Source organism: Neomonachus schauinslandi, chromosome X, assembly GCF_002201575.2.
Source record: "Neomonachus schauinslandi chromosome X, ASM220157v2, whole genome shotgun sequence".
NCBI lineage: Eukaryota > Metazoa > Chordata > Mammalia > Carnivora > Phocidae > Neomonachus > Neomonachus schauinslandi.
This window is the reverse complement of record NC_058419.1, coordinates 43,415,091-43,439,498: the sequence shown is the minus strand read 5'-3', so window position 1 is coordinate 43,439,498 and position 24,408 is coordinate 43,415,091. Positions and strand designations below refer to the sequence as shown.

The following is a 24,408-nucleotide window of genomic DNA, read 5'->3' as shown; positions in this document are numbered from 1 at the left end:
AGTCCGCTGCTGTGCCCTCTAGCAGCCCCTTAGCGCGGCCGGCATTGCCCCGGCAGCATCCGGCCACGGCGCTCAGCCTGCTAGTGAGCTGCGGTGGGCACACCCCGGCTCGGCGGCGGCGGCGGCGGCGGACAGGTTAGAGTGGGGGAAGGGGCAGGCGCGGGAGCAGCCCGGGGCCAGAGAGGGAGTCCAAAGCCAGGCGGTCTCCAGCCATGTCCGACGAGACGTCGGCCACCACTTCGTACGAGAAGTTTCTAACCCCCGAGGAGCCCTTCCCGCTTCTGGGACCCCCTCGCGGGGTGGGCACCTGCCCGAGCGAGGAGCCAGGCTGCCTGGACATCAGCGATTTCGGCTGCCAGCTGTCCTCTTGTCATCGCACGGATCCACTCCACCGCTTCCACACCAACAGGTATGAACCGTCCCTGAGGGAAGGGGCGAACTGCCCACACCCCTGCCTCAGACAGGAGAACGCTGGGTCGCTCCCAAACCTGGCGCTCCGCCTCGGGTCTGCGCTTCTATTCGTCCCCTCCCCCACCTTCCTCCGACCAGTGCTCCTTCCCTGGCTCCTTCCCTGTCCCCCTCCCTATTTTCACCCCTGCCCTCCGATTTTCCTTTCGGCCGGCATTTTACTTGCTCCCTTTTCCCCATTCATCTTCTGGACCAGAGTGATGCCTGCCTTTCCCCTCCTGCCTCATCTGTGCCCGGAGAATCTCAAATCTGCACCCTCAATTTTAAGATGCATCCCTGTTTCCATCCACCTGAAAAAGTTTAACCCCTTCCATTTTCCATACGTTCTAGAGTAGATTTCGGATGACTCAAAAACCAATCTGTGGTTCTTTTTGAAAGATGGCACTTTTAAAGCTAGAATCTTCCTTTTCCCGATTTTTAATCTGCCTCACAGCCCCATTTCCACTCCCACCCCAATTTTTTTTTCGTGAAGCTCTAGGAAACCAGACGGTCCTCCTCCCGCGCCCCCCCCCCCCATGAACTCTTTGCTTTACCGCTTTAGGCCCTGCCAAAATGTATAAGCTTAGATCTGGAAGGTTCCTTTATGTAGCTTATCCCTTGGTTTGCTCCCCCAGTGGAGGGATGGAGCTAAGCTTAGGATGGGCTTGCTTATACAAATTTACTCAGAGGGTGCATCTCCTAACCGATTTTATTGGAAGCTAGAGTGTTCTGGAGAATTCTCTCATGCAAGCATTTGAGTGTTAAGGGGGATGTGAAGATGTACACATAGCCCCAACCTATAATATAGGTGGATATTTGAGAGATATATACCAAGGCCTGGGAGGGTGTGTGGAGAACAAGCGAGGAGATGGGTTTAACTATGGAAAATATTGGCATTGAATTAAGGAGTTTGGTTCTGATTTCTGGTCCACAATATGAGCATGAACAAATCCTTCCACATTTTAATGTCTTTTGCATGCCCTCCCCCACCTCTTAAATCAGTCTACAGTTATACTGAGCTTCTGCCAGGTACAAGGAGTGTATAAAACATCATTCTTCCCTAAAAGAAAGTTAGAGTCTGGAAACGAGGTGTTATAGTTAAATAGAAGATCAGCATAACACATTTGAAAAGGAAGTGGTAGTAAATTTGTTACGACTTTTCCAAATCTTCATTGCAAAAATGAGGAAACTGAGGCCTAGAGAGGAAAGACTAAGTTCAAGGTCATAAAACTGAGTTAGGCAAAGCCAAGATTACTTCTTTGGAGCCAGTGATGAAACTTGGAACAGAACTAATGGCTCAGATGTTATAAATGGTTGTTATAGTTTTTTAGACTGACTCGCAGAAGTTTACTTAACCCATGATGTGATTTTAACATGAGTGTAATGTATTTATGAAATCAAGTGTGCTTAGGATTGTTTGCATTGGAAAACAATATGAAAGACTACTTTTGCACATATTTGGTATTTAAGTTTTACAGCATTGGAGCAAGTCCTATAAACAGGAAAGTGAAATGATTTCAGAATTAACCTGCTCTGATGATGAGGGCAAGGGAGTGGGAAAAGAGGCTAAGGGTAAGCACTGCCAAAATTGGTAGGGTGATGAAGAGTGAAGGAAGGAGAATACATTTCTTACAGCTTGTTCTGTTCCTTTTTCTTGTTTCCATTTTTCTCTTGTGTTTTTCTATTCCTTTTCTTAGAGACCGAGATAAGGCCAAGGTTGTTTTCCAGAATGGGGCAGTTAAGATAGAGGAGGTTCCTGTTCAGCCCCAGTTTTCCCAAGTGAAACATTTTGCCTGCTTTTTAAAAACCTCCATCTCCTACCCTACTTTTCCGAAGGCTTGGAATGGCACTAGGATGTCTAATGTATTTTGATTTGTACCCTTTTCAACAGAGATTAGGGCAAACAGAAGTAGCGATATTTACATCAAATGATGTTTCTGCCCTAGGCTACCTTGCTTTTTAAATTTTTTTTTTTTTAGATTTTATTTATTTATTTGAGAGAGAGAGACAGTGAGAGAGAGCACAAGTGGGGAGGAGAGGAAGAAGCAGGCTCCCTGCAGAGCAAAGAGCCCGATGCGGGACTCGATCCCAGGACCCTGGGATCATGACCTGAGCCGAAGGTAGACATCCAACCAACTGAGCCACCCAGGTGCCCCTACCTTGCTTTTTAAATCTTTTCTCATTCTGGAATGTTCTTCCTTCCTGCCCCTCCTCAAGGTGGCATTTGAGAGGACCATATACTTCCAGTCAGTCCTTTTCAGGGAGAAGCAAACAGCTAAGTCATGTATGCAGGCAAAGTTTAGTTTACAGAATTCTTTTATTTTGGATTTGCACGTGTCACATCTTTTCTTCACATCACCAATTCAAGCAGCAATTCAAAAATCAGATCTCCATACTTGAGTATTGATGTTCTGCTTTTGGTTTAGTCATTATAAAACACGTTTTATTGGAAATAAAGCTTGTCAGTTGGTAAATACTTGGTTTACCTTTATTTTGCGTCTTCCTTGTTACCTGATAAGAAAACTATGGAGATTATTTAATGCCATTGATAAGAGCCTTATGATGATGGCAGTTTTGTGCCTGCTCATTTACTGGACTCTGGGCTCTATTTGTAATCTTCCTTAACCAGGGGGCTCAGGGCACTATTAATTTATGATCCCTAAGTTTGAATGTTTATAGTGTTCATATTAGAGTCACCTGTGACTGAGGTTGGCATGTCACTACTCTAGGTTCAGTGGGAAATTACATGAACACAACCACTTTCCTAAGAATTCACACGTTCCTAGGAGTATCTTTTAGGATTTTATGACCGAGTTGGGTTTGTCTGGAAGTTTGGTAGAATAAAATAAATTTCAATAAACTAAGAAACTTAATTATATTTTTAAAGATGTATTTATTTGAGAAAGAGTGCACATGTGCGAGAGGGGGCAGGGGCAGAATGAGAGAGAAGAGAGAGAATCTGAAGCGGACTCTGTGCTGAACCGGATGCGGGGCTTCATCTCAACCTGAGATCATGACCTGAGCCAAAACCAAGAGTTGGACACTTAACCGACTGAACCACCCAGGCGCCCCAATTATTTTTTAACTTAAATGTATATATGGAATATATGTGGTGTTTAAGACATTTTTCTTTGGTTTTGGCACAGGATGTTTCTGATGTAATTGTGGGTTTTCTTTTAGCATTTGTCCATGGCAGCCTCCACCATTATCAAAAAGGGAAGTCATTTACCAAATTGAAAAAATTATAATGATATTGGTAAGTTCTATAATTAAATTGTGAGATGAAGGAGGTTAATACGAACTACTCGATGTGTTATTATCTTCATCTTTTAGTAGTACATCAGTACTTTGACACTGAACAATTGTGAAAAGTATGTGAGAGGACAGTGTCTCACTTTTGTTCACTGTATTGGCAGGATAGGAAATGAACTATCGTATAAAGCAGTTACTCGGTTATGTGATTTTAGAACCCTATTTCAATCATTGTTAACTAGAAGAACCCCAAGACTACTATGTACCTTTTGTACTACCCACAGTTTTCCTATCTCAATATAGAATTAACACTTGCAGCAGAGCTGTGAGTTACAGGTGGGAGAACCGTGGTCCATGAAGTAACATTATAGAGGCAGGAAGAATTTGGTTTGGGGACTTGTTGAGACAAATTGAGAATGGGGATCAGGCTTGGGAGAGCTATCCAGCCTAATGTGGATTTGGGAGCATTCAGAATGGGAAGAACAGTAGAATAGTAACGTGTTAGGGGTAGAACTGTGGGTTACAAGGGTTGAGAGAAGAAACTTTTCAATAAATTTAGCAGGGAAAGGAAGGAGAAGAGATGTGGTAATAATTTGAAAAAAAAAAAGGTGAAGGTTTCGTTGTTGTTGTTGTTTGTTTGCCTTGTTTAGTTTTTCTTTTCCAAGAATAGATATTTTTAGCTCCTTAGAAGTAGCCCACAGGAAAGGGAGAAACTGAAAATATGAGAGAGTGTGGGATGACAGGAGATGGCTGGGATGAACTCAGAACACGAATGGAATATTTATTCTTAGAAATGACATGGAATGTTTTTTACTTCCAAGACTATAGAGAGGGTAAGAGGGATGGATAATGATACCAAGACAATTGAGATCACTAGGAGGAGAGTTGGGAATTTGAGTAGAGTGGGGGGATTGTGTCATCTTCTCTAACTTGGGACCTTGATGGCCTACTGTGCTCCAAAATTGTAGCAGAGGTGGAGGGGTGGCTATATGCGGGTTTTGGCAGATAAGCTTTGCAGATAAATGTTCTTGGCTTTACTTTTTTTAAATTAAAATTTGGGCAGCAAGCCTAGTTATTGCATTAAACTCCATTTCATTAGGATTCTTTTCAACATTTTTCTTTTAAGGTAGAAAGTCTCCTTTGTCAATAATTTTACGGTTATAGCTAGGATCTTAGCGTTAGGTAGCTTTCTCCTACTGGAATAAGATGTAAGGACTTTGTAGATTTGAATAGTTCAGTGCTGAGCACATTTACACAGTGGTCATTCATTACACATTTGAAACCAACGGAACAGTCTAAAAGAATCACACTTAAATTTTTATTACAAAAGCTCACTTTAGAAATTGGCATATACAAAACTGTAAAGATCACTCATGATCCCTTTCAGTAAAGATGACAACAGTCAGCATTTTGATGTTGTTACTTTTAATGTTCTTTTTATGTTCATATGTAATTTTTAAAAATCAGGATATATAATTTGACCGGGTTTTTACACTTACATTGTGAGTGTTTTTCTTTTCAAAAAACAGTCTGAAAATATAATTTTTAGTTTTTTTATTTTTTAAGATTTTATTTATTTGAGAGAGAGATAGAAAGTGAGAGAGAGCACGAGCTGGGGCAGGGCGGGGGGAGAAGCAGGCTCTTTTCCCTTTGTTGGCTATTACAAATGATATTGTTTGGACATACATTTTTTCCCAATTTCTATTTGGGGAAGTGATAGATTCCTGAAAGGGCAATTACTGAGTCCAAAGGAATGAACTTTTTTGAAGCTCTTGATATATATACAGTAGCAAATTGCTTTTCAGGAAGATTATGCTAATTTAACACTCTCACCAGCAATGAATAAAAGTACTACCTATTTTGTTTTTGTTCAGATTGCCTTAAAGTAATAATAATATTTGGAAATTAGAAGATAATAGAATTTTTTTAAATCTCTAGTAGTAAAAATATTATTTTTCTGTTTTGTAAATGATTGGTTCCAAGTATGAACCCAGTATTTTTTACCACTGTTAATTGAAAAAAAAAAGAAAAAAGAGCAAAAGCTTCTAAGAATACCCAGAATCCTGTTAAATCTGTTAGAAAGTCATGGACCTAGAAAACTGAGAAACATACTGATTTTGCCCTACATTAAGAGCACAAAACCAAGCAAATTCCTGGCTTGTCCGTGATCTAACCATTAGGTTATTAAATCCAGCATAGTTTTTTGAAAAGGAAAGTCATTATTATTCACGGAGGGAATTACATTTCTACTGAATTTTTGCAAGCTCAGAAAAAAGTTCTCATTAAAAAAAATTACCTAACAGCTTTTCCTACCACATAACACAGTACTTGGCCCATAGAAGATACTGTTTGTTGAGTGGGTGAATGAATAAAGATTGAAAAAGCTCACATGCAATTTAAAGACACAAAAGAAAAAACAGTTTGCCCAGAATATGATATAGATAATGGTTTACTAAGTCTAGGAGAGTGATTGCGATTTTTTAGCTTTTATATTGTCTTATTGTACATCCAGAACAATTTGGTTAATTCTACTAGGTTTGTTGATTTTTTAAAAAATGAGGATACTGCCTGCCTAGTAAGCATGTGATGAAACTAGGTAATATTACAAGGTATTCCAAGATGTTAGATGAATTTTAGATTTTTGCCTATTTATAAAAGCTTGTTGACATCTGTATTGATGGTTACTGAACCATAATAGTTTAGAGAGTGTGTGTCTGTGTGTGTTTTGATCCTTTAAAATATTCTACATTTAGCTAAAGGAAAAAGTGCCATAAAATTGTCAGATTGCCCAAATATTGTATATCAAGAACTTTGAAATTAAGATTAATAATACAAAATAAGGGGGGAGTTAAAAAATGAAAAACATGGTTCAAGAAAAAAAATGGGCTTAATGAATGATGAGAAACAACCTAATAATAGGTAAGTAACAGGCTTTTCTTCAGGAAGTCATTATTTCAGTATCTTATTAGTATCGGATATACTAAATCATTATCTTAAGGATTAATTCCCTAGGCTACTGCCTAAGCAATGAAGATTATCTTGTTAACAGTATGAAGCTAGTGGAAATTTACAAAAGAAAATAGATTTGTAGATTTCAAGAAAAAAGTAACCCTGCAACAAATACCACAGGCAAAATGTTAATATTCTTAATGCATCAAGAACTCATAGAATCAGTAAGGAAAACATTAACACATAGAAAAACACTAGAGCAAAATAGCTAATTAATATTTTAAAATTTGATCTTGGCAGTATTTGAAGAAATAAAAATTGATATAAAATTTTTTTTTTTTCGGGACGCCTCGGTGGCTCAATTAAGCGTCTGCCTTCAGCTCAGGTCATGATCCAAGGTCCTGGGATCAAGTTCCGCGTCGGGCTCCTTGCTCAGTGGGGAGCCTGCTTCTTCCTCTGCCTGCCACTCCCCCTGCTTGTGCTCTTTCTCTCTCTCTCTCTGACAAATAAATAAAATCTTTAAAAAAAATGTTTTTTTCCCCCATCAGATAGGTCAAACTTTAAAAATGAAAATTCCAGGGGCGCCTGGGTGGCTCAGTCGTTAAGCGTCTGCCTTCGGCTCAGGTCATGGTCCCGGGATCCTGGGATCGAGCCCCTCATCAGGCTCCCTGCTCAGTGGGAAGCCTGCTTCTCCCTCTCCCACTCCCCCTGCTTGTGTTCCCTCTCTCACTGTCTCTCTCTCTCTCTGTCAAATAAATAAAATCTTAAAAAAAAAAAAAAAAAGAAAATTCTAGTGCTGTTAAGGTTGTGGTGAAATGAGCATGTTTTATATACTGCTTTGGGGAAGGTAAATTGGTGCAGCCTTTCAGAAAGTCATTTGACTAAGTATGATATGACCTTGAGAAGTGTTCATATTCTTTGACTTAGTACTTTCCTTTCAAGTAATCTATCTTGAAAGATTGTGTTTTGTTTTGTTTTTTTAATCTTTTATTAAATTAATTATAAATTAAAAAGTCTCATGATCTATTTGACCTTCTTCCTTCAATAATACTTAGGCTGTTTCCATTTTTTTTGGTATTACAAATAATACTGAGACGAACCTTTCTAATTATAATTATTTATCAAAATACATGAACCCTGCGATCATGACCTGAACCGAAGGCAGATGCTTAACTGACTGAGTCACCCAGGCAGCCCTAGATACAATTTTCTTTTAAAATATTTTATTATAAAAAATTTCAGACAAATACAAGAGTAAAGGGAATAGTGTAATGAGCGTCATATATCCATCACCCAGCTTCAACAATTATTCACATATGGCAATGTGTTTTATAGCATTACTTGTTCCTCAAACCCTTATTGTGAAAAATCCCAAATATATTTCATTTATAAATGTTTTAGTATACATCTTTAAAAGATAAGGGCTCTTTTGAAAATAATCACAATATCATTGTCATACCTAAAAATATATTTACATTCTTCATAAGTGTCTTGAATGTATCTCCTATGAATATCTTAAAATTGTGTGGCTTCTGGAGTTCCTGTTGTGATTTCTTTTGTGTTGTGTTTTTAAGGTGGAACTTAACTTCTTGTGGAACAAGTGTTGCCAGCTCAGAATGCAGTGAGGAGCTATTCTCATCAGTTTCTGTTGGCGATCAAGATGATTGCTATTCACTGTTAGATGACCAAGACTTCACTTCTTTTGATTTATTCCCTGAGGGGAGTGTCTGCAGTGATGTCTCTTCTTCTATTAGCACATACTGGGATTGGTCAGATAGTGAGTTTGAATGGCAGGTAGGTTTGGTTTTTTTTTTCCCCCCCTTATATTACCATCATTACTCCATAAATAGAATAATGAATTTCTGTTTTGATATTTTCATCTCTGATAACATTAAGAATTAGATGGAATATGCATCCTTTATTTTTGCTGATGTACCATTTAGGCTTCTGATGCTACAGATACCTTTTTGTGGATTTTCATGTAATTTAATACTTGTATAATGTTCTCATTATTATATATTATCAGTACTTTTCTATGCATGAATCCAAGCAAATGTATTCTTCCTACATTATAGTAAATAGCCTTTGTGTCCTTACAGGCACAATATCCTTGCATCGGTTATGTTCTATATATCTAAGATCACAAACCATTGTTATCATAAAAACATAATTTTTGGTTCTGTTGTCAGAAATATAACAATTTCTCATTTTGTAATCTCTTCATATGTAGAGATGTTTTTTTGCCCTACAGTGTGTGTGTGTGTGTGTGTGTGTGTGTGTGTGTGTGTAGCATATATACCATGTAAAATGGCTTTGTGGCAAATTGTTTGGGAATTCTGCCATATAATGAGTGCAGTCTATCAGAAAATGTAAATCATGTTATTGCAACATCCATTCTCTGATTGTAAAAGACAGTAACATTTGAGGAAGCTTTCCTTGCATAAAGCAAATGTTATATTCAACAGATACTTGAGTGCCTGCTATGTTTGAAAGCCATCCAAATCTTTGAATTTATATTCCAAAAGAGGAATCAAATATTATTTTATTTCAAACATTTTCTTATTAAAATATGAAAACAGACTGGCATGAAGTTAAAGATAATTCTCCAAATCCCACTCTGCTGTGGTTACCATTGTAAGAGCTTGTGTAGATACAAGTATGTTTGCACAGTGTTAAAAACACACAAATGGGATCATACTTCAGCCACTGTTTGGCCCTTTGCTTTTTTTCAACTAATATCTCATTCTTTTCTATAGCTGTGTCATAATTTATTTAATCTGTTCCCTAATAATGGATATTTAGATTGGTTTCAGTTTTTTTTTGTTATAAAAATGCGACACTTAGGAGTTTTTAAAGAGGAAAAAATAATCTAAAACCCCTCTTTTTATATTATTTCAGATGTTTCTATTTTATGTACAGTTGTAAATATGATTTGCATAAAAATTATAAAATATTTTCAGCTTTTAAAAAATTGAGATAAAATTTGCCATTTTAATAATTTTAAAGTGTATAATTCAGTGACTTTTTATTCACAGTGTTGTACAGCCATCACGACTGTCTAACTCAGGAACATTTCCATCACTTTAAAAAGAAATCCATACCTGTTAGCAGATAATCCCAATTCCCTCCTGCCCCCATCACCTGGCATCCACTAATCTACTTTCTCTATGGATGTGCCTTCCTGGACATTTCATAAAAATGTACTCATATAATATGTGGCCTTTGTGTCTGGTTGCTTTTACTTGGCATGTTTTCAAGATTCATCCATGTTGTAGTGTGTGACAGTACTTCATTTCTGTCTTAGCTCAAACTGCTATAACAAATATCATAGACTGGGTGGCTTAAACAACAAACATTTATTTCTCACAATTCTGGAGGCTGAAAGTCTAAGGTCAAAATGCCATCGTGGTCGGGTTCTGGTGAGGATCCTCTTCCTGGTTTGCATATGGCTGCCTTTTGCTTTATCTTCACATGGAGAAGGGAGAGAGAGCTGTGGTCTCTTCATCCCCTTATAATTATGGTTACCAATCCCATTATGGGGGCTCTACCCTCATGTAAATGTAATTATCACCCAAAGCCCTACCCCCAAATCCTCCTAATTGGGGATTAGGGCTTCAAGATAGGGATTTGGTGGTGGTGGTGAAGGGAGGGTGCACACATTCAGCCCACACCAATTCCTTTTCATTCCTGAATAGATATGGACACATCACATTTTGTTTATCCATTCATCTGCTGATGGGTGGTTTCCAGTTTGGGGCTGTTATGAATATACTGCTGTGAACATTCAGATATAAGTTTTTATATGGATATATCTTTTTTATTATTGAAGTATAGTTGACATATTATGGATGTATATTTGTAATTCCCTTGGGCACACACTTAGGAGTGGAATTGCTGGGTCATGTGATAACTTTATGTTTAACTTTTTGAGGAACTGCCAAAATGTTTTCCTAAGTGGCTGTACCATTTTACATTTCCACCAGCAATATATGAAACTTCTAATTTCTCCATATCCTTGCCAAACCTTGGTATTGTCTGTCTTTTTGATTATAACCATCCTACTGTGTGTAAAGGGGTATTTCATTTTGGTTTTAATTTGCATTTCCCTAATGACTAATGATGTTGAGCATCTTTTCATATGCTTACTTTTCATTGATTGGTATTCTTTTTTGGAAGAAGGTCTGTTCAAATCCTTTGCCCATTTTTAAATTGTATTGTCTTTTATTGTTGCATTGTAAGAGTTTTTTATATGTTATGGCTACTAGATCCTTATATATGACTTACAAAGGATCTTTCCCTTCCTGTGGGTTGTCTTTTTACTTGATACTGTCCTTTGACACACAAAAGGTTTTAATTTTAGTAAAGTTCAATTTATTTTTTTCTTTGAATACTGTGCTTATTATGTCATATTTTAAAAAACCATTGCTTAATCCAAGGTCGTGCAGATTTTCACCTGTTTCCTTCTTAAGAGTTTTACAGTTTAAGTTTTTACATCTAGTCTTTGATCCATTTTGAGTTCCTTTTTGTATATGGGATACAAATACAAATGTATAAGGGGTACAAATTCATTCTTTTGCATGTAGATATTCAGTTGTCCCAACACCGTTTGTTGAAAAGACTATATTCTTTGCTTATTGAATGGTCTTGGTACCCTTGTGGAAATGAATTGGTCATAGATGTGTAGGTTTAGTTCTGGGCTGTCAATTCTATCCCATTAACATATATGTCTATCCTTATGCCAATACCACACTGTTTTAATTGCTCTAGCTTTGTAGTAAAGTTTGAAGTCAGGAAGCATGAGGTTCTTTGTTCTTCTTTATTAAGATTGTTTGGCTATTGGGGATCCCTTCTGCAATTCCACATGAATTTTAGGATCAGGTTGTCCATTTCTGCAAAAAGGGCGGTTGGAATTTTGGTAGGGATTGCATTGAATCTGTTATTTTTGTGTCCAAGCCTTGTACTTCCTTGGTTCAATTTATTCCTACATATTTTATTCCTTTGATGCTGGTGAAAATGTAATTGTTTTCTTAATTTCATTTTTGCATTGTTCATTGTTAGGGTATAGAAATAAAACTGATTTTTGTATATTGATTTTGTATTCTACCACTTTGCTGAACTCATTTGTTGGCTTAAGTGATTATTTTTTTCTGTGTGGATTCTTTAGAGTTTCTATGTTTAAAATCTTGTCATCTGTGAATAGAGATAGGTTTTCTTCTTCCTTTCTAGTCTGGGTAGCTCATTTTTTCCTTGCTTAATTGCCCTAGCTAGATCGCCAGTGCAGTGTTGAATAGAAGTTGCAAAAATGGGCATCCTTGTCTTTTCTGATCTTAAGAGAGAAGCTTTCAGTCTTTCACCATTGAGCATAATGGTAGCTGTAGGTTTTTCATAAATGCCCTTTATCATATTAAGGAATTTCCCTTCTCTTCCTAGTTTGTTCAGTGTTTTTATCTGAAAGAACTATTTAGATTTTGTCAAAATGCTTTTTCTGCCTTTATTGAGATGATAATGCAATTTTTTCCCTTCATTCTATTAGTATGATGTACTACATTGATTTTTGTATGTTGTGATCCACCCTTGCATTCCTGGAATAAATCTAAATTGGTCATGGTACATATTCGTTTTAATATGCTGCTGGATTTCATTTTGCTGAGAATTTTTGCATCTGCATTCATAAGGGATATTGGTCTGTAGTTTTCTTGTGATATCTTTGTATTGCTTTGGCCTCATAGAATGGGTTAGGAAGTATTCCCTTCTCTTCTGGATAACATACTGTAATACAGTTTCCCATTTAACATATAAACTTTTTCATGATCTTCATAATGACTCTTTTAATGACTATATAATATTCCTGGTACTATTCCTGGTACTATAATATTCCTGGTGCCAGAACTTGTGAGACCATTCCTTTTACATCTGTTTCAAAATTTTTTCTACTATTGGTAACACAGCAGTAAACATCTTTGTGTGGGTACCTTTTTATTCTGTGCTTCATTTTTTAAGTGCACACTTTGTATTTAAAATCAGACTACTATAAGGATTCTTAATAAAGTATAATCGGATGGAGTTCTGATAATTCTGAGAATTATTTTTTCTGATTATTTGATTTAGAGTTTTTATCCATAATGTTGCAAAGTGGCAGGCGTTTTTTAATTTTAATTGCTGACTTCACTCATTTCATGAGTAGAGTGGAAAACTATCCCCAACCACTCACTAAAAATGTACATGGCTGACTAGAACATTGGAACAAAAAGGAGGCCTGCCTTAGCAATGTGTTTCCCCACTTCTGAAAGTGGAGTGTGGGTACTCTGTTACCATGGATGTTTGCTATTTAAATATTCTGAAAGGTTTAAAATGCTCTCTTGTCTTTGTGGGACCTTGTAATGATGAGCAGTAAATTATCCAAGAAGATAATTATAAATTATGTGTTGGGATTAATATAGATTAAAATCGTTAACTATAACTTAAAAATTCCTGTTACCTCTCTTGTGATTAAAAACTACATTTGTTTAAATCTTTTTAACAGATGTTTCAGTTACTACTAAAGTAAATATAAAGGATTCATAGATTCTCTGGGAAGAGAAATACTAACTACTTGATAAGGCAGGGTTTTAACCTTACAGTGAAGTAGCATCAAAGCATTTTGCTTTTCTGATAGTCTTCTTTGCTTGCAGTCCTTTTATTATTAAAGCTATATTTGACTAGTTTTAGAGCTTGAGAAATTATTTTACTGTTGAGCAGGGAACCATAGAAAATTTAAAGAGTGAGTAGTTCAGCTGTCACACTTGAAACCTAAAGGTGCAATTTGAAATTACACATCAGTTGTTACAGAAATGAGCTTACTCATAAAATTTTGCTGCATACTGCAGAAAATATGGCAGAGGTTTGATTTAATTCTCCCTACTTGTCACAGTTACTGATTATAATATAAACATACTAAATATTGTCCATGAAAAATACGGAATAAGAATTATTAAGCATTTTTAGCTTGAGATATAAAATGGAAAATTGCTCGTCTAATAAATATAGAGGAGCTCATACAGTTAATTCTGATGTACATCTGCAGCTCTAATCCCATATCTCCAATTGACTACTTGACATTTCCACTTGGATGACCTTATTATTTAATGTACCTATTATCTGATGCCAAGTCCTTGATCAGTAATGTAACTTCCAATTACAGTGTTTCCATGGGAAAAAAATAGACTCCGCTTTGTGACATGTCTTACAGTGTAGTGAAAAATGACTATTGTCATTTTGAAGGACATTTGCACTTGCTTCTTTCATTATTACTACAAACTTTCCATATTCCAAATTGCCTTCTTCTCTCATTCCAAACTACCTGCAAGGCAAGACAGCCCAGCATAGTTGAAAGCACCAGACTTGTGTCCCACTTTGGATACTGGCACTAGCCATATGACCCTCCCTAGACATTATTTTTCCTTATTTGTAAAATGAGGGTGTTGGACTAGAAGATCTATAATATTGCCTCAGGTCTCTTGCTATAAAAAATTGAGGTCTTTTAAGTGCATTACCCTGGATGGGTTGTATGACTGTGAAATGTGGCCAGTTTTCTTCTGGTTTCAACAAATGGTCATCTATCATCCATTCAGTTGTCAAACATTTGGCTGTCTCAGTCAGAAAAACATGTGACTCTTGATCCCAGAGTTGTGAGTTTGAGCACCATGTTGTGTGTAGAGATGACTTAAAAATAAAATCTTAAGGGGCGCCTGGGTGGCTCAGTTGGTTAAGCGACTGCCTTCGGCTCAGGTCATGATCCCAGAGTCCTGGGATCGAGTCCCGCATCGGGCTCCCGGCTCAGCCGGAAGCCTGCTTCTCCCTCTCCCACTCCCCCTGCTTGTGTTCCTGCTCTTGCTGTCTCTGTCTCTGTCAAATAAATAAATAAAATCTTTAAAAAAAAAAAATAAGAAAACCTTTAAAAAAAAAATCTTAAAAACAGCCTTGTGAATTGTTTTTCATTTGAAATTCTCCGTTTATTCCCATTTTTCTTTGCATTTTTATCTTAGTCCAGGTCTAGATCAAATAAGAACTTCCTGTCTGATTGTAGTCTTTCCTCACTGTTTTGTCCCTGTATTGCTTTTTAACTCATCTTCCCTCAAGACTAGTTTCATCAAGTTACTTCTACTTAGAAAATGTTACTGGCCTACTTCTGCATATCATATAACAGCTTGTTCATCCATTGAGCTTTCAATTCCATAGCACTGATTTTCTGTTGTTGTTTTTTTTAAGATTTTATTTATTTGAGAGAGAGAGAGTGAGAGAGAGCATGAGAGTGGGGTGAGGGGCAGAGGGAAAAGCAGACTCCCCACTGAGCAGGGAGCCCAGACGCAGGGCTGATCCCAGGACCCTGGGATCATGACCTGAGCCGAAGGCAGACGCTTAACCAGCTGAGCCACCCAGATGCCCCTCATTTCCTTTTTAATTATATTAGTCTCCTTATCCTCATCCTATTTTTTTTTTTTAATCTGTGGTTTTACCAAGTTGTTCTTCTTACTTGAATGCCTTCTCCTTTTCCCCATTCTGTGATTCTGAGAGTACCTTGTGAAACTTCACCCACTTTAGCAACATGTGGCATTCTCTGATGGCTTATGCTACCTTTTATAAGGGTACAAAACCATGGAAAGAGATGGAAAAAGGAAGACACATTTGTTTATTGAGGGTTGCCTTGTGCCAGGCCTATCACCTCATGTAAATTTCTCAACAATCCTTTGAGATGGGTGGCATTAACCATAACTCTGGGGCTCAAAGAAGCAAACTAACCTCCACAAGATCACATGGCTAGCGAGCAGCAGAACTGGGATTTGAACTCTGGCATCTTTTTACTTCTCCCTGAAAAAAAAAAATAGCTGAAGAACCACTAGTTGCCTTCTTTATCCCACCCTCCACCCCCCACCCCCAGCAAACACATAAATAGAACCAAAGGCACAAATTTAAGTGCTTAACATATAGTCTGTTACCTAGCAGATATTCACTAAAGATTTAGATGGAAATTGTTCTTAAATTTTGAGAGTATACATATTTTGATAGTTCCTTTACCTAATACATCAAAGGAGCTTGAAGTAGGGGAGGCCTTTCATCCGATAAGGACTGTTTCATTTTGTTTTAGGAACCCCAGGGAGATCTTTAATGTAGTAGTGTTGTGATTTGAAGTCTTTCAAAGGGAAAATAGCAAAACATTTTCTTTTTTGACATTAAAGACTGAAAAAATGGCCTTCATCTATGCATTCAGCAATCATTCTTGCATGACACTGACTAGGTAACATCAAAGCTAAGGGTGAATGAACAATTCAAGCAGTGTTAGTTAATGAGATTTTAATGGAAGTCATACAAATTGTTGGTAGTTATTTATGCACTTGGACTCATCAGTGACTGTTAAAATGAAAATGTGGTTTTTAACAGTAGTAGCTAACTTAAGACAATTTCATTCTAAGCATCATGGTCACCTTGCATGGTGATCAACCCCATTTTTGTATCTTCGTTTATCTCTTCTGTGCAGCTGACTCCCCATTGCCTGTCCCCTTGTAGCTCTCCTAAGCTTTAATCCTGCAGCTTTAACTCACTGCTAGATATTTCTATTGATGACCTGTCATTTCAAACCTAGCATTTGTCATTTGCTATTTTGTATAATTGTATGTTTGTGTTATAATATTATCTTCCCCAGTAGAGTATAAAGTTTTTGTATAAGGACCATGACTTAAAATCCTTTGAATCCCCTGTACCTATTAGAGTGCTCCAGGTATAGTAGGAGGCCAGATGTGTGTGATTGCAATAATCTTCGTGGCAAAAGTAGCTTTTCTCTTTTGGTAACCTCAAAAGCCTAGTAATCTTCCAGAGTTCAGATGCAATTGCAAAGGACAACAACAACAAAAAGGTGATATTTTGTACCTTGTAAAAATGAAAGCATTATCTTTGAAAATTACGTACTCCTTGTAGAAGAAATTATCTTTCTGGTGAATGACTTAAATTTATTTATTTGTTTATTTTTAAAAGTTTTATTTATTTAAGTATCTCTCTACACCCAATGTGGGACTCAAACTCATGACCCCAAGATCAAATGTTGCATGTTCTTCCAACTGAGCCAGCCAGGTGTCCCTAAACACATTTATTTAAAATTAAAACCATTCTGACTTTTGGAGGTGATCTATTTATTACCCTGATTGTGGTGATGGTTTCATGGGCATATGCTTATGTCCAAAGTCCTCAAATTATATGTATTAGATATGTACTATTCTTTGTATCACTTATAACTCAAGATAGCTGTTAAAAAATGAAGTCCATTCTATTTTTATTAGGCAGTATAAAATTATAGCACATTTTTTTTTGGTGTGCATCTCACTTTAAAATGATTTTCTGTGTATTAGGCTTGCTTGCTTTTCTCCTTTGTCTACACATTGTCTCAGCATTTTTCTAATTTTTCTTTTATAATGCTTCTGTTTTTAAAGTGTTTTGCTCTATATTAACAGCATATTTTAAATTATTTTAATTGCCTTGTGGTTAATACTGACTTGAGCACAAGGACCATGGCTTATTTGTCTCATATTGACGGTATGTCCAGCATAGTGTTAGGCAAACAGCCAGGTAATGGCAGATCAGTCCTGTCTCCTGAGATGGAGACCAGTGTTCCTTATTCATCATGCTGTGTGAGCCCTAGCCTACATTCACACTGTGAATTAAAAACCCTAATGATGATTGACTCTTAAGTTAGCATTTTATTAACAAGTCTTGATTATGATTTTCAGCTTTTGGAAAGTATCTCATTGAGTAAGTGACTGTATACAAAGAATATGTTGATGTTGCTGCTTTGTCTAAAATAGGAGTGATTCAGAATTAATGTCTTCTCATTCTGTATTTGTCATTAAAAAGTAATTTTTAATCAGTATGAAATATGTTGTGGTATTTAAAATGTATTTTTGAAAAATTTTGCTTTTCCTACCCCCTTCTTATTTTTATAAAGTTACCAGGCAGTGACATTGCCAGTGGGAGTGATGTACTTTCTGATGTCATACCCAGTATTCCCAGTTCACCTTGCCTGCTTCCTAAAAAGAAAAATAAGCACCGGAATTTAGATGAACTTCCTTGGAGTGCAATGACAAACGATGAGCAGGTAGAGATCTTGACGTTCTTAATTGAAAGCATATACGTAGAGACTATGTGAAACTCAGTGTATTGTCTGTTTAAAGCTACTGGGTAAATGTGGATTGCTTAGTAAAATCTGAGTGGGAGCTTTAACTGTTTTGCAGGGAACACCTATCATGTTAAGTGCTTTTGATATTTGAAACACATTATAAATGACACACTAAAATATCAGAGGTTTGGCATTGATCTTGTTTATTATAATTTTTCATCGCATAGGTGGAATATATTGAGTATCTGAGTCGTAAAGTCAGTACGGAGATGGGTCTTCGGGAGCAACTTGATATTATAAAAATAATTGATCCTTCTGCTCAAATTTCCCCTACAGACAGTGAGTTTATTATTGAACTTAACTGTCTCACAGATGAAAAACTGAAGCAGGTATGTAAAGAAAATACAAATTGTATAGCTATGAAGAAAACCATTATTTTATAGTATATAGACTTGAATAATCATACTTTAAAATACACAAATAATTAAGGTCCAAATCACTGCTCTGAAATGTAGTATTAGAAAAAAATGATGGCAGTATTTGAGAGCACATGGTTGTAAGGTTTTAGGTACATCTCACCTGGCAGTGCCTTTCTGGGATCATGTGGATCTAGAACCTCCTGTTTAGTTGTGTAGGCTTTGCAACTTAATTTTACCACTTAAGAGGTGGTTATGCTGTTTGTTTATTATAACTCACATTAAAAAAGAGTATTTGGCAGAATCAAAATACTGATTATTGAGGGCTATCTATACTTGAGTGAACATCTGAATTGGGGGATTTGAGTAGTCTTATGGAGTAATTGAGCCTGGCTAGGGTAAAATGTAATTTTCCTTCTGCTATTCTGAAATACACATTTCTGGTATCTTCTAAATAGTCTGTACTGCTCTATTTTTTTTTTTTTCGGTACATAGTTGAATGAATACTTACGTTCTCTTCATTTTTTAAGGTTTTTTTTTTTGCCTTTATCATCACTTAAAATTTTTTTTATTTCACTATTTCTCTCAACAGACATACTATAATTTTCTACGTTCCAGCTCATTTTTCATTAGTATTGAAATTGTGCCTTGCATTTGAAGACAGGTACCATGGGCCCCTAGCTAAGATTTAGGAAACACCCTAATCTTAGATATAATCAGCAACTCACTTAAATCATATTAAGACCTTTAAAAAATGCCTAATCTGATTTATTTTATTGTTAATTTCTCGAGTGTTATTTTCTTTTTTTTTAAGACTATTTATTTGAGAGAGAGAGAGTAAGCCGTGGGAGGGGCAGAGGGAGAAGGAGAAAGAGAAACCAGCAGACCACCTGCTCAGTGCAGAGCCCAACTCGGGGCTCGATATCATGACCCTGAGATCACGACCTGAGCTGAAACCAAGAGTTGGACACTTAACGGACTATGCCACCCAGGCTCCCCTAAGTGTTATTTTCTTATAATCCTAAATTCTGGAGGCTTGTAGCCTTCCATTTGCTGATTATATTTTATATGTTTTTTTAAATTTTTTTTTAAGATTCTATTTATTTATTTGACAGAGAGAGAGAGAGACAGTGAGAGAGGGAACACAAGCAGGGGGAGTGGGAAGGGGAGAAGCAGGCCTCCTGCAGAGCAGGGAGCCTGATGTGGGACTCGATCCCAGTACCCTGGGATCATGACCTGGGCTGAAGGCAGATGCTTAATGACTGAGCCACCCAGGCATCCCTGTTCATCTGTTTTCTGTCTTAAATTCCACATAAGAGTGAAATCATATAGTATTTGTCTTTCACTGACTATTTTGCTTAGCATAATACACTCTAGCTCCATCCACATGGTGGCGAATGGCAAGATTTCATTCTTTTTGATGGCTGAGTAATATTCTCTTATATATATACATACCCATCTTCTTTATCCATTCATCAGTTGATGGACATTTGGGCTCTTTCCGTAATTTGGCTGTTGTTGATAATGCTGGTATAAACATGGGGGGGAGCATGTATCTCTTCGAATTAGTGTTTTTGTATTCTCACAATACCTAGTGGTGCAATTGCTGGATCATGGGGTAGCTCTATTTTTAGCCTTTTGCAGAGCCTCCGTACTGTTCTCCAGAGTGGCTGCATCAGTTTGCATTCCCACCAACAGTGCAGGAGGGTTCCCCTTTCTCCGTATCCTCACCAACACTTGGTGTTTCTTGTGTTGTTGATTTTAGCCATTCCGACAGGTGTGAGGTGGTATCTCATTGTAGTTTTTTTTTTTAAGATTTTTATTTGAGGGAGAGAGTGAGCGGAGGAGAGAGAGAGAACATGAGCGGTGGGGGGGGGGGGGGGGGGGGGGCAGAGGAAGACGGAGACTCCCCGTTGAGCAGGGAGCCTGATGGATTGGATGCGGGGCTCCATCCCAAGCCTCCAGGATCATGACCTGAGCCGAAGGCAGATGCTTAATGATTGAGCCACCCAGGCACCCCTCATTGTAGTTTTGATTTGCATTCCCCTGATGATGAGTACATCTGTAGCACTTCTGATAATGTCTTCCATTATGTGCAATGTTCTTTTTGCCAGTATTTTGAGGGAGCACGTCAAAGAACGACACTGACCAGTTTTTGTCTGTGTGTTCCAAGGTCAGAAACTATATCAAGGAGCATAGCCCTCGCCAACGGCCTGCAAGAGAGGCCTGGAAGAGAAGCAACTTTAGTTGCGCAAGCACCAGTGGAGTAAGCGGGGCCAGTGCCAGCGCCAGCAGCAGCAGTGCCAGCATGGTCAGTTCTGCAAGCAGCAGTGGGTCCAGTGTTGGAAACTCTGCTTCAAACTCCAGTGCCAACATGAGTCGAGCACACAGTGACAGCAACTTGTCTGCAAGTGCAGCAGAGCGGATTCGGGATTCAAAAGTAAAATGTCTAATCAATACAAAACTTTACCTTTCAATATTAACATTAGTACTCCTTCATATAAATATCTTGAAGAGTTCAAATCATCTTGCTCTCTAGATGCCTGTGGATTTTGGCTTTAAGTGAACAAGCAGGATACTCTGCTGTTGAGTAAAGCCCTTTAGGCTGAGTGCTTTGAAATACTGTTTTGACCCACAGCCGTATCACATTCAATTTCATATGATTTTTGTGTCTGTTTTAAGTAAGATAAATTGATGGAAATAGTGAGTCTCAGGATTGCAGTATTGACTGCAACTCATTACTGAGCGGATCTCACTATGTTGCTGATGTTGCTGTCTATTAGCTCCTAAGAATGTTCTGCATGTCTTGTGTGTGTGTATTAAATGTTTTCTTAATGTTTTAATCTTGAATGTTCTTAGATCTTTTAAAAATATAATAACACCTTCTCTAATTTCTGAATATTCACAGCTGAAGAATTCTTTGTAATACTTTTGGGCACATAAAAAAAATAGGGAGGTGTAAGTGTATTTAGAATGGTTTTGTGATGCTTAGGTAAGTTCGGTTCCTTGCAGTGGTGACAGTTTGGAGCCAACTTAAGGAAGAGAAGGGTATCTCTATAACTCTTTGGGAACCCAGTGGGTGACTAGAAGATAGACAGTGATTCCTTCCCTGGCTCTTACCAAAGTAGCAGAAACATAGCCAGCTTTGTTGGTTGCCTGGGGATTCCTCTGGATATGTGGTCATTCCTTTTTTGCATCAGTTCACCAGTGACAAGAAATGGGAGTACCCACTGGGTTCCTAATGGGCTTTTAAGATGGTATTTGCCTAATATGGAAAAGACATGATTCTTTCCCAGCCATTGTAAAATCGCTTCTGCTTTTGGATAAAAGACACCTTAAAAGCATAAGCATTAGAGATTTTGGCAATGTTCTCTACATTGGTATTCAGTATTGTTTATTATGTGTTCACTCCGCAGTGACGCCAATGTACCTTAATCTGGTTAAAAAAAAAAAAAAAAAAAAAAAAAAGGCTTTGAAATGACTGATTATCCATAACTAGGCAAAATGATCGGGTTTCAATTCTTCCTAAGATTCACTGGTCAAATACCATAAAAATAGGATCTTGAAGAATCATTTTCAAGTCTAAGCCAGTGGCTCACTTACTGGAACCAGGATCGTACTGCAGAGGAATTTGAACATCTCCAGAGATTCTGAAAATATAGAATTTGATCCATAAAGTATTCTGGGGTGGATATGCCAGAACTGAACCTTACTGATTTAGAAATTTGTATTTTGACAGAAGCGATCCAAGCAGCGGAAGTTACAGCAGAAGGCTTTACGCAAGAGGCAGCTGAAAGAACAGAGGCAGGCTCGGAAGGAGAGGCTCAGTGGGCTCTTCCTTAATGAAGAAGTGCTGTCCTTGAAAGTGACTGAGGAAGACCACGAAGCAGATGTAGATGTTTTGATGTAATAAGGGTGAATTTATCAGCATTCTTTCTAAGCATTTAAGTATTCTGTCCTTTTATTTGTTTACATGCATCTTGACCAAACTTTTGGTTAGGGCTGTGCTGATGTACCATTAATTTAGGCCAGTGGTTCTCAGCAGGTGGTCCCTGGACCAGCAGCTTCAGCATCACCTGAGAAGTTGTTAGAAATGCATACTACCAGGCCCCATTCCAGATCCAGTGAATCAGAAACCCTGGAGGAGGGGCCCAGCATTGTGTTTTAACAAGCACCAGGTTATTCTGCTGCACGCAGCTCTTGTTTTAAGAACCACTAATTTAGTAAATGTTTTGACTATTTAGACTTTAGGGTGGTTTAAGTGGGCTTTTTCAAGAATTAGTACTTTTACAGTTTAGAGGATTTCAAGGTACTGCTGACAAGTAGTTTATTATGTCAGTATAGGTACATACGTAGCAATCATAATTCAGTTTCCTTTTTAATGTTACAGTTCCTTAGTTTGCTTTTTCTAAAGGGCCATAGTATAATTCTCAATTCCTAGTGAAAATTCTTTTTTGAGGTTGTGGGGGTGGGGTGTGGATTGCTGTTTACAATAGTGCCTTCATTAGGTTTGGTTCTGTTTTCATTTGTTATTAACTTAAAGGTGTAATAACAGGCCCTAAGGTCTTTCCTGTTAGGTTTGTTTTTCACTTTATGTAAATTCAGAATCCTTTTGTAAGTGAGGACTACTGAGGAAATAATGTTATTAGTAGCTGAACTTTAGACTTGATGCTATATTGATTAATATTCAAATGGAGAAAGCAATTAAGCAAAACAACCGATTCTGCTTTTCCACTGCTTTTTGAAATTTTAGGCTGTGAAGCTGTCTCAAAGGCAAAAACTATGTCTTAAGTTCTTTTTGTAGGTCATTTTTTTTTTCCAGCACAGCTCTAATTTTTAAATATTTGGTATAACAGCTTCTGGCATGTGAACAGGTTAATGTTCAAAGTTAACTAAAGAAAACCCTTACAGTTCTCCTAAACTTCTCTATAAATCACTAGAAATACACAGAACAGTGAGATGTAGGAAAAAACCATAGCTTGTTGGCTGTTAATAGAAGTCTAATTTTAGATGTGAAATCATGGAGTTTCTTTAAATGTTTTCATGGAGAGTTTGTTATCATGAACATTAGGAGTAGTGTAATTCCTTTTCTTCTACCACATGTCTTTAAGCATTCACGTGGGTTAAAGAAGGTGGAAACTGATACTACTGACAATCAAACTGCTGACTTTCATAATTTTCTTTTTATTGTGGATAACTTGGGAGGTAATCATGATTCTGTAGAAGGAGTTTTAATCAATGTTTTTTTAAACTCTAGAGTCAGAGGTTGATAGGATTTTTACTTTTTTTAACTTTATCATATCAAGTGACTCATTAAGAAAGAGATAGACTTAAATTCTTAATTCTCAGTTGATATAAAGGCTTAACCTTGGCTTACAATCATGTGTTTTGAAAACTTGATATTATTTTAGTTCCTTGAAGGTTAAAGAATTGAAACTGAGGATAAAAATTGATGTATTGCAGCTTTGCTGAGGTCTGTGGTATGGTAGATTATGAAGACTACTAAATTCATACTTAAAAATTTTACCTAAAATGAAAGTAATGTGTATATGGTTATCAGTTGGATTACTCCCTCTGACTTTCCTCTTACCCTTTCTTTGATGCTCCTAGCCACCTTTAGAGGGCCCAAAGAGAGCTTGGGGTTAGACCCCAGAATACTTTGAGGAAGGTAACCTTCATTGTGTTTTCCCTTCCAAGTATAGGAGGAGTAAAAGGAGAGAAGAGCATATCTGAATTTTCTACCTGCTCTTAGCAAAAGCAAAATCCCAGAGAATGACTTGTCTGTTCTCTTTACCTACTCTTCCAGGAAAACAGGCCACTTCTGGAGACCATAGAGCAGCATTTATCTGTTAAATACTTGGAAACAATTGACAATGACCAGTAAAAGAAAGTCCTAACAGGGTCATGATAAAGTAAGACCAATTTTTCCACTCTCCCAACAATCACAGTCTTATTACCTTAGATTTAACTTAAGTCACTATTAAACAAATTTACCAAAGCACCACAAAGCCAGTTTTAAAAGTTTATAAAGATTTAAGTGTTTATAGTAAAGTATGCCATGAAATTTTGTGTAAATCTGGATGCACTGTCTTTACAGTACTATAAATTAGAGATTGCCCATAAAGTTGGTTTAGAGGAGATTGAAAGTAATTCCTCTGATTAAAAGAAAAAAAATTAAAACAACTTGGGTTTGCTTGTGAT

The 24,408-nt window shown here is 37.3% G+C and overlaps 1 protein-coding gene across 1 annotated transcript; it reads left to right on the top strand.

Annotated features, from left to right (window-relative positions):
- The first annotated feature begins 212 nt into the window (after nt 1-212).
- FAM199X (family with sequence similarity 199, X-linked) lies at nt 213-22,868 on the top strand. Its single transcript, XM_021678040.1, has 6 exons — nt 213-409; nt 8,223-8,442; nt 17,621-17,770; nt 18,019-18,180; nt 20,381-20,647; nt 21,947-22,868. The coding sequence occupies exons 1-6, from the start codon at nt 213-215 to the stop codon at nt 22,115-22,117; spliced, it is 1,167 nt and encodes a 388-aa protein (XP_021533715.1). The 3' UTR covers nt 22,118-22,868.
- Nucleotides 22,869-24,408: the final 1,540 nt, after the last annotated feature.

Coding starts and splice junctions, on each gene's coding strand:
- FAM199X (XM_021678040.1), top strand. CDS start 213: ATGTCCGACGAGACGTCGGCCACCACTTCGTACGAGAAGTTTCTAACC. Junction 8,443..17,620: donor ATAGTGAGTTTGAATGGCAG/GTAGGTTTGGTT, acceptor ATTTTTATAAAG/TTACCAGGCAGTGACATTGC. Junction 17,771..18,018: donor CAATGACAAACGATGAGCAG/GTAGAGATCTTG, acceptor TTCATCGCATAG/GTGGAATATATTGAGTATCT.